We start from the raw sequence: 13,794 nt of genomic DNA on the forward strand, positions 1-13,794 counted from the left end.
CTGGAAATATGGCACAATAGTAGAATGCTTACCTTGCATGCATGAAGCCCTGGGTTCAATTCCTCAGTACCACATACACAGAAAAAGCCAGAAATGGTGCTTTGGCTCAAGTGATAGAGAGCTAGCCTTGAGCTAAAGAAACTCAGGGACAGTGCCTAGGGCCCTGAGCTCAAGCCCTAGGACTGCAAAATAACTATATATTTATAACTATATATAATATAATTATATAACTATATACATATAATATATATTTTTAATTAAGTTGCCATGATAAGACAGAACTAGTCTATATGTAATACAAAAGCAAAGCCTATTACTTTAAGTTTTCTGAAATTAACTATGCAGTCCTTTTTTTTAAAAAAACTGGAAAGTAAATATATCAAAAACTAGATATATACCAGTTATTTGGTCAGTTCATTGGGATATTGCATCTTTCTAAGTATATATGTCTGTATAAACATGTAGGTTGGATACCTCTGTGTGTGCATGTGTATCAGTGTATATGTACAACACAAACTTAATGAGTAATAGTATTATGGACTGCATAGTTGTATTATAAAATGTTATTAATTTTTTTGTTTTAAATTTTGACAGGGTGTGGGAAGGTGTTAGAGAATTCATTTGCTAAAGTCAATAGTGACAAAGATGACTTTGGAACATCAATGACAGATACCCAAGAAGATGAAGCACATGTAACAGTTGCAGATATTTCTGAAGAAGATAGTTTTTCATTATGTTTTTCTAAGACGAGGACAGGAAATCTACAAAAAATAAGATTGGATAAGACAAGGAAAAAACATTTCTGTGAAACAAGCACTGATGAACTCACTGAGAAAGCTAAACAAGTAAAAGAAGATAAATATTCATTTGCGTCTGAAATGGAACCCAGTGATAGTGGGCCTTTAGATACTAACTTAGGAAATCAGAACCCCTTTGGCAATGAAAGTGACAAAACCTCCAAGGAGGCTGTACCATCTTCAGACTGTGAATGGTCGCAGCTAGCTCTCTCAGGCCTCAATGGAACCCAGATGGAAAAAATACCTCTGCTGCATATTTCTTCTTATGACCAAGATAATTCAGAAAAGAACTTAATGGACGCTGAGAAAGAATGCATGACTTCTGTTACTACAGAAAATTCTTTGCTGCATATGTCTAGTCTTCTACAATCAGAAGAAACATTACATGAGGAAACACTGCTAGGTAAGAGAGATGAAGAACAACAGCTTGAATCTCATGAAGACTCCTTTCTTGTAGAAAAGCAAGTGGTGCCTGGAACTTCCCAAGTAGTTTCTCCATTTCCAAGTATCAAAAGGTCCATTTTCAGGGTAAGACAACCTTCTGAAGAGACTTCTGATGTAGTTTGCTCCGGTAATCTGATCAGTGCAAACTTTAAGGAAGAAAGTGGATTGGAAATACATGCTGTTTGGTCGCAGGAGGCAGATGCTTCCTGTCCTACTTCACTTGATAGTAAAAACCATCCAGCCACTAGTGCACATACTTCTGTAACTTTGAAAAATGAGGGTTTAATATCCAGTTTGAAAAGGAAGAGGAAAAAGTTTATTTATGCCATAAATGATGAAATATCTTGTCAAGGAAAAAAATCACAAAAATTGCAAAAGTCAGAACCAACAAGCCATTCATCACAGTCTGAAGCACCACTTATATTTACAGATGTTCATTCAGGTACCTCTTTTATGTTTCCCAAATTATGCATATTGTTTGATAGAAGTTCATTTATTTCAGTACATGTGTTTCTTTAATCTTAAAAGCATAATAATATTTGTTTCTGTTGCTTTTTATATCCAGTTTCAAAATATATCTCAATGTGTGTAAATACACATTGATGTTGAAGCTTTTGAATTACCAGTAGAGTGGTTTCTTTTTTTTTTTTTTTTTAATGGTACTGGGATTTGAATTCAGGGCCTTGAACTTGTTCGACCAGGTGGTCCACCAGTTGAGCCATGCTCCCAGAAAACATGGGTTTACAAATCATGCCATTAAAACCTATTTGATTAGTTTGCTCAGTAAATAAATAACCATCCTTTTTTGTGTGTGGGCTCAAGTAATTTACATGCGATACTGAGATTGAAAGGAATTTAGTTCCAGATGGGATACTGCAATTGAGAGAAGTTTAGTTCCAGACAACCCTTGGCAGAAGTTTTATGAGACCCCTCCCCCATCTCAGTATAAAAGATTGAGGATGGTGATACACACCTGTCTTCCTGATATAGTAATAGAGGAAACAAATAGGAAGACTGATTTGTGTTGGCCCAGGCAAAATGCTATTTCCTGTCTCAAAAATAATCAGAGCAGAGCCAGGAGCTTGGCCTAGTGGTAGAGTGCTCACCTAGTATGCACAAGACCCTGGGATCAATCCCTTTTTACCACATACACAGAAAAAGCCAGAAGGGATGCTGTGGCTCAAGGATAGAGCACTTGTCTTCAGATAGCCCAAGACAGTGCTTAGGCCCTGAGTTCAAGCTCCAGGACTAGCAAAAAATAAATAAATAAAAATAATAGCTGTCCAGATGCCCTACTGCAGATGAATGGATACAGAAAATGTGGTATATATACACAATGGAATTCTACATAGCCAACAGACAAGATAAAATAATGGCATTCGCAGGAAAGTGGATGAATCTAGAGCGAATCATGTTGAGTGAGACACGTCAAGACCTAAGGAACAAAAGGGGCATGGTATCCTTAATATGTGGCTATTAAATCCAAAGAGTACAAGAGCGAGGACTCAATAACTGCATACCCAAAGCTATGGACATGGTATTGGAAATACAAACATAAGTATATAGACATAAAAACCTATGACTCTATAGACATAATGTTTTATTTCATAAATTAATATGTTTCTATGACATACAAACCCTTAGCCTAATTGTGATTAAGTTCTAAATACTAAGTCCCAGTGATTGTAAATAGAGATTCCCTCCTTGAACACTTGTATGTTAAACTTGTCATTTAAAATATGATGTAAAAATCAACATTAATAAATTCTTAAAAAAAAATAATACTAGTCGAGAGTTTGCCCTAGTGGTAGAGTGCTTGCCTAGCATGCACGAAGACCCGGGTTCGATTCCTTGGTACCACATGCATAGAAAAAAAAAGCTGGAAGTGGTGCTGAGGCTCAAGTGGTAGAGCTCTAGCCTTGAGAAAGTCCAAGGACAGTGCTCAGGCCCTGGGTTCAAACCCAGGACTGGCTAAATAAATAAATAAATAACCAGAGTAAAAAGGACAGGAAGACAGTGTGGTACAAGTGTTAGAAAGCGTAAGGCCCTGAGTTCAAACCCTAGTCCTATCAACAAACCAGAAAAAGCCCTTGACCCTTATTTATGCTTAAATGTATGTATGTATATAAATATATTGTATATATACCTCAAAATAGTATTTATAACTCATCATATATATATATATATATATGTGGCATTTACTTTTTGTTTTTCACATCCTCATTTTACATACTCATGTTTTTAATTAGGAAAAGGTATTTGCTGAGTAGGTTTAATAGTAGTACTTTTAACTTTATTTCATTACTGTGTGTTCTTATATTTAGGTTCATTGGATTCTTCTGTTAGAAGAAACTGTTTCCAGAACGAGGCCAAAGAACCAACATCCTTAGCTAACTCTTTTCATACAGTTCTGAGAAAATGTTCTGACAATGAAAGTAATTATGCTAGTGTAATAATACCTGAGGATCTTAATTATAAAGAAGCAAAAATTAAAGAACAGTCACAGCCATTTATAACCCCAGGAACTGATTTTCTGTCATGCTCACAGGAAAGACAGTGTGGAGATGCTCCAAAAAGCCAAAAGATTTCAGATAGAAAAGAAAAGGTATTGGTTGCAGCATGCCATCCTATAGTACAGCCTGCAGAAGTAGAATGTCGTAGTTTTCACTTTGAATCACAGGAAAGTTTTTTAGATGATCTTGATAATACCAGCACGCTTACATTAAATCCCAGTTCCCAAGGTCCTCTTTTAAATCCAGTTATTTCTAGAGGAAAAGGGTTGTATCAAATGCCAAAGAAATCTAAGGTTAAGAATTGTGAAGCTGATAATGAGTTAACCCAGAACATTCCCTTGGAAAAAATTCCAGAAATATGTCTTTTAAAAGAAAATTTGAAAAAGGCTGAGACCATGCCACCTGAAGAATACATAAAATTAGCATCACCTTCAGTGAAGTTGGAACTCAATAAAAATAGAAATCTAACAGTAAACAAAAAAGACCAAGAAGAAACATCCTTAATTTCAGAAATAAGTGTCCATCTAAATTCTGAAGACAGAATTTTCCCAGACAATGAGAATAATTTCATTTCTCAGATAACTAGGGAAAGAAAGAGTCCTGTTTTAGAAACTACTGAGGAACGCCATGAAGCAGACCTTAGTTGTATAAAAGAACCCATTTTCAAGCACTGCATGATGGCAATAGATACAGACATCAGTGATAAACAGGCAACCCAAGTTTTGAGTACAGAAGGTTTTGTCTCATCAGATAAAGTCTATGAACTTACAAAAGAAAACAGAAATAGTGCAAAGCAGAATCTAAAAAGAACTCCAGGTCAAGAGCTAAAATCGAGCAGAAATGATTATAAAGAGAAATGGTCAGGGCTGTTAGATTCAGTTACAGATGACAGTTTTAGTGGTTGCTTCAGAACAGCTTCCAATAAGGAAATAAAACTCTCTGAACATAACATTAAGAAGAGTAAAGTGCTCTTCAAAGATATTGAAGAAGAATATCCTACTAGCTTAGCTTGTGTTGAAATTGTAAATACAAATAGAAAGAAGCTAAGCAAACTCTACACATCCAACTCACAGTTGGTTAGTACTGTATCTCCATGTGTTCAGAGTGGTACATTTGTTTCTGACTGGGAAAATAAACACACATCCCCTCAAATACTGTCTTTAAAGCAAGATTGCAGTGCAAATCATAATTTAACACCTAGCCAAAAGGCAGAAGTTACAGAGCTTTCTACTATATTAGAGAAATCAGAGAGTCAGTTTGAATTCACACAGTTTAGAAAACCATGCCATGGAGCACAAAATCATACATATGACATGCCTGGAAACCAGATGACTGACTCCAATCACCCTTCTGATGCTCCATCTCAAGGTCAGCTGGATAGAAATAAGAAACTTAAAGATATTGCCAGAGTTAAACAGACCTCTGCTTGCTTACTGAAAACAAATGATAACAAAAGTACATCTGTTCTCTTAACAGATGAAAGTGAAGTGGAGTTTAAAGGCTTTTATTCTGCTCTTGGTACAAAACTCAGTGTTTCTACAGAAGCTCTGCAAAAAGCTGTGAAACTGTTCAATGACATTGACATTATTCACAAGGAAACCTCTATAAAAGCAGAGGCAAGCTTTTCTTCCAGTAATAGTCATGATTCTTTTGTTTCAGCACATAAGATAGAAAGTCACAACAATAATAAAAATTTAAATGAGAATAGTAAATGCCAACTAATATTACAAAATAATATTGAAATGACTCCTAGCATTTTTGGTGAAGAAAATACTGAAAGTATGGGAAGGAAATGTAACAGATGTACCGATGTGAACAGAAGTATTTGTAAATTAGAAGAATACAATGGCATTTACTCTAGTAGGAATGATGATACAGTTTACATTCATGAGAGTGAAAGTTCCTTGAAATGGATTGATAGGCATAATATATATCTTAAATCATCTAGCCAGTTCACAAAAGAAGGAAACATACAGACTAAAGAAAGTTTGTCAGACTTAACTTGTTTGGAAGTCATGAAAGCTGAAGAAACATGTCTTGCCAATTCCTTAAATAAAGAACAATTAGCTGTCAGTAAGAAAGAGCAAATTATAAAAGATTTTGATACATCCTTTCAGACTGCATGTGGGAAAGATAATAGAGTCTTCAAAGAGTCTTCATGTGAAATTTCAAATTTCTTTGATAAACAAATGGGAGAAATAAGTAGTGTTTCAAATCTCTTTAATTCTGAATTACTTCCTGGCATAATTAAGAGCAAAAATAACATTTCAGGTCATGGGAAAACAGACATGATTAAAAACAAAACATCAGAAGAAAGTATCCCAGTTGATACTGGAAAACTACCATCTGACTGTGTGATGGGAAAGATCAAAGAACCTACTCTCCTGGGTTTTCATACTGCTAGCGGGAAAAAAGTAAAAATTGCCAAGGAGTGTCTGGATAAAGTGAAAAATCTTTTTGATGAAAAAGATGGTAAAACCTTCAGTTTTCATTTTCAAGAAACAAGGACACTAAGGTACAAAGAAGACTCTAGAGAAAGGCTTGATTTAACATATGAGAGAATTAAAATACCTGTCCCCAAATGTGAAGAAATGCAGAATTCTGTAGATGATAAAGAGAAAACCTCTGTTGGTAGGGAACCTGTGATATTACCCAGGTTAAGCGATAATTTGGTTGAACAAACTGAAAATCTCAAAGTCTCAAACAATGTGTCTCTGCAAGAGAAAGTACATGAAAATATAGAGGAAGAAGCAGCAAAAGGTTTTACACCTTGTAGCATAAATCAACCTGTGTTTTACTCAGGACATGGTAGAAAAATTTCTGTGAGTCAGGCTTCGCTGTCTAAAGCAAGACAGTTGCTTAGAGAAGAATTTGATGAAAAAATGAATTTTGCCAAAATTGTATGTGTAAATGAGTATCCTAATGATTATATAGGAAAACAGTCATATGAAAATATTTCAAACAGTATAGCTGCAAATGACAAAAATCTCTCTGAAAAGCAAGATTCTGCCTATTTCAGTAACCTTAGTATGTCTAATAGCAATTCATACTATTCTGACTCTTGTCATTCCAATGATCAGTACTCAGGACCTTCCTCAAAAAATAACAGTGGTTGTGGTATTGAGGCAGTCATAAATGTCAAAGACAAGGAACTCGCTTGTTTTTCTGAAGTGGTATCCACTGTTAGAGATGCAAATACATACTTGCAAACTGAAGATACATGGGCTCAGAAACTTGTGACTGACTCTTCACTGTGCAAAAATAAAAATCCAGCCCTGAATTTGGCTACCCCTAATTCAAATAATTTTGAGATAGGGTCACCTGCATCCAGTACAGCTACTAGTAAAATGCTCTGCATTTCAAATGAAATTAAAGTGGAAGAAATATTTACAGACAACTGCAAGAAGGTACCCAAGCAAATCACTGAGAATAAATTAAGTACTTGCCAGAAGAAAAATGTGGCAGGTAAGGCATTAAACAATTCAAAGGATATTGAGATCACTAACTCTGCAGATAATGACTTCATTGATTCACATAAAGTCTTTGCTGACATTCAAAATGAACACATTTTAAAATGCAACCAAAGTACATCTGGATTAGAGAAAGCTTCCCAAGTATCGCCTTGTGTTAGTTCAAAAACTCCAGAGAAGTGTGAATTTAATGTAGGGGAATTTCCTCCATCAGTCTCTTCTAAAAATACTTTGGCGGTTTTTAGCACAGCAAGTGGTAAATCTGTGCAAGTATCAGATGCTTCATTACAAAAGGCAATACAGGTGTTTGGTGAGATAGACGATAATGCTAAGCAATTTGCTTCCACAGAATCACTTAAAAGTAAGCATTCAAAGAAGTTTACAAGAAAAGAAAATACTATGGTGCATAACCCCCAGAATGAACAGTCACCCCCCAGATCATTTTCCTATAATGTAAAATCTGCCTTTTCTGGATTTAGTACAGCAGGTGGAAAACAAGTGGCAGTTTCAACAAGTGCCTTACACAAAGTTAAGGGTATGTTTGAGGAATTCGACTTAATCCAAGCTGAGCATACCTTGCAGCATTCACTTAAATCTAGCCAAGAAGCATCAAAAATACTTCCTTGTACTGAGAAGAGAACCTCAGAACATATTATAAACTCCAAAGTACAAAAGGCTAATAATAATGAATATAAGTTATATAACTCTAATATTGAAATTTGTTCTTCAGAAAATAATCAGGATATTAAAGTTTCTCCATATTGCTCTGAGTTTAAGAAAGACAAACAATTGGCAATACAGACCAACATGTCACATACTGAAAACAGTCATCTTTTGGGAAAAGAAAAAGCTTTATCCAAAAACATAAAAATGGAAGTTGGCAAAAAATCTTTTTCTAATGTTCCTGTGAAAATGAATGCGGGAGATTGTTCTACTTATTCCAAAGATCCAAGAAACTACTTTGAAACAGAAGCAGTAGAGATTGCCAAAGCTTTTATGGAAGACGATGAGCTAACAGATCCTGAACCACCAGCACGTGCCAAACAGTCACTGTTTACAGGCGCCACGAAGGACTTGGTTTTGATCAATTCCAGAACTGGGAAAAGAAGGGGAATTTCCCTTAACATGGTTGGTATGTATTATTTTTTATGATTTGCAAGTATTTTGTTCACCTTGGCCATTGTACACTAGTAATTAGAATGTTAAAAGCTAAGCATATTGGTTGGGAGTGTGGCCTAGTGGTAGAGTGGTTTGCCCTAACATACATGAAGCTCTGGGTTTGATTCCCTAGTACCACATACAAAGAAAAAGCTGAGTGGCACTGTGGCTTAAGTGGTAGAGCACTAGCCTTGAGCAAAAGCAGCTCAGGGACAGTGCCCAGATCCTGAGTTCAAGCCCCATGACTGGCAAAAAAAAATGAGCGAAACATTTTCTACTAAGAAATCTTGTTGTGACATCTCCAGTTGTTAAATATTACTATTACAGTTATGATTGAGAAGTTACTTTTAAAAGTTTGTGTTTTAGGAAAGCCTGCGTAATGCTAAGCTACTAAATGTTTACATATATGTAACAGTAGTGGTGAGTGGCTCTTAAAAAGTTGTGTTTTTAGTTTTACTTTCTGGGTGCTATGTACTGTTCAGTTATACTACTATTTTATACCACCTATTTAACTTCTCTGAGTCTGTTTCCACATCTATAAAATATAGATAATTTGAAATAGGGGAGGGAAGAGGAGGAAACAAGATGAATGGGAGGGGATGGGAGGAGGGAAACGAGCACAAAATCATGAGAAGAAATATCAATGTGCGAGAAGTAATGCACCTACTACCTGACGAATGTAACTGTAACCCCTCTATTCATTATCCTGAAATAAAATAAAAGATAGATAGACAGACAAATAGACAGCTTGACACTGGTGGCTCACACCTGTAATCTTAGCTATCCAGAAGGCTGAGATGTGAGGATCATGTTTCAAAGCCAGTCCAGGCACAAAAGTCTTATGAAACTCTTACCTCCAATTAACCACCAGAAAACCCAAAGTGGCACTGTGGCTCAAAGTAGTACAGCACTAGCCTTAAGCTGACGAGCTCAAGGACAGTGCCCAGATCCAGAGTTCAAGACCCACAACCAACAAAAAATAAGTAAATAAAACAAGATAAAAATAAAATATAGATAAAAAGATTAGGGAGTGACAGTGTCCAAAAAGAAGTCTATTCATCTGACTTATATAACTATGACCCTTCTGTATATCACCTTTATATTAATAGTGTGGAAACATTTTCACATAAGAAAAAATATAAAATTTATAAATTAATAGTATATATGGTAGTAAATTAATAGTGTATTGAAATAGTGTATGTAACTTGATAAATGTTGGCTTCCTTCATGTTCTTCATTTACAAAGTTTTCTAGCAGCTGCCATTACTAAGTAGTAGACCAATCTTTATTTATTTATAGAGGTATTAGAGACTAAAGTCTTGAATTATATCCCCAGTATCAACTGTTCTTTTATTTATATAATGACTTAGATACACACATCCTCAGCCATCTAGTGTTGGATTTTTTTTAATTTTTTATTGTAATTAATAAAAGGATTACATGATATTTGCCAGATAGAAGGTGCATTAATTCACATACATTGATACCCTTTCACATGTCTTGGTAGTGTTGGATTTTTTTTAACTGACCCTAAGAAAAATGTTAAATGATCAAATCTATCAACTAGTTACAATTATAGTAAATGCTGAACTGACTTTTTCAGATCCCAAGTAGACAATCTTGAAAAAAAACTAGCTCCATTTGACTATTCGAGTTATACCTTCTTATCCAACCCTATTATATCACTGAGAAAACATTGAACCTTATCAGTTTGCTCTGGTTCATCTGTCTGCTGATACAGCTTTACTTTGTCCAGTGTTCTTCAGGTCACATTCTATGAAGCTTAATATAAGAGCACAAGCATAAGACTATCATACCTTAAATTATTTGTTATTCTTTGGAACAAAATTCTAAAGTACATATGTTTTAAGATGTTCATAATTCTTTTGTGGGAACTGTTGGCTTTTAGCAATCCATCCTATTCTGTGTGTATTAGTGGGGTGGCTTTTTACCAACTTGTACTTATTCTTACCAATGTTACTATTTAATTTTCCTCACTTCTGTGTAGCTTCAGCAGCCTCTGGGTTTTTTCACCACACAGAACCTTTTCTGAACCACTTTAAAATGTGGATCAAGCCTTGCATGGATATTGTCACTTACTAAATCTTACAAATTCATTCCCCACAAGAAAGCATAAAAAAAAAAAGTGCTTGTTGCCAGGAAACTTAGTGGAAATGCACAATTTGACATGGAGATGCATAATTTGAGATATGATTACATCTTTTTTTTTATATATTTTTATTGTAATTAATAGAAGGGTTGCATGATATTTGCCAGATAGAAGGTACATTAATTCACATACATTGATACCCTTCCACCTGTCTTGGTCCCCATTTCCCTCCCTCCAACCCCCTATGATTTCATCTTAACCTTTGTAGAACTTTTCAGTAAATGTTTCTCTTCCTAATATTTTAATGTAATTTGGTAATATTTAAAAAATCTATTTGCTGACTTCAAAACTTTATAATAACTTCATTTCTTCAATTTTTTATTTTCATCCCCCCAAAAAAAGAGTTTGAAGAAATTTTTTTTTTTTTTTTTTAGTTTTGGTACTTTAAAATCTTTTAATACCATTTGAAATACTGAACATAAAAAAAAACACGAATGGCAGAAAAAGACAAAGTATCAAGTAAAAGAAGTCACTATTATTCACCCCAAGATAACATAAAATCCTCTGATTACTCATTTGTAAAGGGTTAAGGAAATCAGGTGATTATATTTGTAAATGACATTAAATTGCCTTTTTTCAGATCCATTTGAGAGATGAAATCCTACCCTTACTAAATTCTTTGCCTTTTTTCTTTAGCTTTTTTAAATTTCTTGGTTCCTGAAGAATTTTTGTTAACCATGGACTAAGCTTCAGTAAGGGGTGTGTAGTGGCTAGGCGGAAGGGGGGGGCAAACAAGAGAAGGTGGTACAAAGCCAAATGATCTAAACACTTGCAAAATAACTTGCAAAAACACTTGCAAAAAACACTTGCCAGTCCTGGGCTTGAGCTCAGGGCCTGAGCACTGTCCTTGGACTTTTTCCTCAAAGCTAGCACTCTGCCATTTGAGCCTCAGCACCACTTCTGGCTTTTTTTTTTTTTTTTTTTGCCAGTCATGGGCTTGAGCTCAGGGCCTGAGCACTGTCCTTGGACTTTCTCAAGGCTAGCACTCTACCACTTGAGCCTCAGTACCACTTCTGGCTTTTTTCTATGTATGTGGTACCGAGGAATCAAACCCGGGTCTTCATGCATGCTAGGCAAGCACTTTAACCACTAGGCCAGACTCCCGGCCCCCTTCTGGCTTTTTTCTATGTATGTGTACCGAGGAATTGAACCCGGGTCTTCCTGCATGCTAGGCAAGCACTTTACCACTAGGCCAAACTCCCGGCCCTGAAAAGTGGTATTTTTAAGTAGTCAAAAGTAATACAAGTTAGAGCCAGGCATGGTAGCTCACGCCTGTAATCCTAGCTACACAGAAGGCTGAGATCCAAGGGTTAAGGTTCAAAGCCAGCCCAGGAACAAAAGGACCTGAGACTCTTATCTCCATCTAACCTCCAGAAAACAGGAAGTGGGACTTGGCTCAAGAGTAGGATGGTAGCCTTGAGCTGAAGAGCTCAGGGACAGGACAGCACCCAGCCGAGCTTAAGCCCCGTGACCCACAAAAAGAAAAAAGTAATACAAGTTAAATTGACAGTTTTTTCATGATTTCTTTTTAAAATTATAGTTATGTAATTTAACATACTGGAAAAATCAGTACATTAGTTTTGTTTTGTTTTTTTTTGTTTTGCCAGTCCTGGCCTTGAGCTCAGGGCCTGAGCACTGTCCTTGGACTTTCTCAAGGCTAGCGCTCTACCACTTGAGCTTCAGCACCACTTCTGGCTTTTTTTCTATGTATGTGGTACCGAGGACTCGAACCCGGGTCTTCGTGCATGCTAGGCAAGCACTTTAACCACTAGGCCAAACTCCCAGCCCCAGTACATTAGTTTTTTTTAATGAACTATAGGCTTTTACAAAATGAGAATGACATACTTCACAAACAGGTATTGGAATTTCTTTTTAGGAGAACCTCCAATCAAAAGAAACTTGTTAAGTGAATTTGACAAGATAATGGAACGTGAAGAAAAATCTCTAAAGGCTTTAAAAAGCACTCCAGATGGTAAAATTTGATAAGTAACTATGTATAGTGTTCTTTAAGTTACCTTTCTCAATTGTTTTGGGTGTATCTATTAGAAAAGATTTTATAGTGTGGCTTAACTGTCTTGTTTGTTAAGTGGACTTTTCCTATTGATGGTGAGGTTGTCTATAATTGGAAATTGTTCAACAACTAAAATAGTGACATTTTAATTTAATAAAAAGCTAAAAGAATTTAGTAAAAAGCTTTAATAAATTCAGATCTCAGATTCCTGAGTCCAATTAGACCTGATGTCATTTCACACACACACACACACAAAAAAAAAATCAATCTTTCCCAAGTCACATGATAGTCTTTGTCTTGCTAGTTGGATGTTTTTGACATTTCCTTTTCTTCTTTTTTATTTTTATTTTTTTTTTATATTTTTTTTTATAGTTCAGGGGCTTGACCTCAGGGCCTGGATGCTGTCCTTGGACATTTTTTGCTCAAGCCTAGTGCATTGCCACTTAAGCTACAAGGCCATTTATACTTTTTCCCATTTCAATTTTTATACTTTTGTTTGCTCATTCTCCATGGCCAACCAATCACTAAATCATGTAAGTTCTACCTTCAAAATCACAGAATTGAGCAGGGCATTGGTGGCTCACACATGTAATCCTAGCTACTCAGAAGGCTGAGATCTATAGATCTCATAGCCATCTTGGGAAAGAAAGTGTCTGTGAGACTCTTCTCCAATTAACCACCAAAAAACCATGTGTGAAACTGCTAGCCTTGAGCAAAAAATGCTCAGGGACAGCACCCAGGCTGAGGCACCAAAACACACATACACACCTGCTGCACGTGTAATGCCCTGGATTCAGTCCATAGCACTGAAAAAAAGATTGCTAGTTTTAGTATGTGCCTATAATCCCTGCACTGGGGAGATTGATTGAGGCAGCAAGATCACGGGGATATATAATGAGTTTAGGGTTACCAGGACCATATATTGAGGTCTCAAAAAAAAAAAGAAAAGAACATACCTTTGATCTCTACTTCACTGATAGTTGAAATTACTGGCCGATCCACCATGCACAGATTTAAGTTTTTTATTAGGAACATTTTACATAAAAATTAAGAGACTAATATAATGAATGCCCTAGCACTCTCATTTCTACCACCTAGACTCAACAGTTAATAATTTTTGCTGTATTTGTTTTATCTGTGTATAAACAAGAGATTGAGAGAGTAAGTGTGCTATTAGTGTTAAGACAGGTTTGTTTTGTTTTGTTCAGTTTTTTGTTTTGTTGCCTTTTTT

The 13,794-nt window shown here is 35.8% G+C and overlaps 1 protein-coding gene across 1 annotated transcript in view; it reads left to right on the forward strand.

Annotated features, from left to right (window-relative positions):
• Window positions 1-13,794, forward strand: part of Brca2 (BRCA2 DNA repair associated) — a 53,730-nt gene that overhangs the window by 15,807 nt on the left and 24,129 nt on the right. Inside the window, exons 10-12 of the mRNA XM_090342226.1 lie at window positions 595-1,683; window positions 3,566-8,356; window positions 12,429-12,524. Coding sequence (XP_090198352.1) covers window positions 595-1,683; window positions 3,566-8,356; window positions 12,429-12,524 — 5,976 coding nt within the window. The remainder of the gene's footprint in view (window positions 1-594; window positions 1,684-3,565; window positions 8,357-12,428; window positions 12,525-13,794) is intronic.

The sequence above is a fragment of the Megascapheus bottae genome, chromosome 11 (genome assembly GCF_031878675.1).
Source record: "Megascapheus bottae isolate mThoBot1 chromosome 11, mThoBot2.hap1, whole genome shotgun sequence".
NCBI lineage: Eukaryota > Metazoa > Chordata > Mammalia > Rodentia > Geomyidae > Megascapheus > Megascapheus bottae.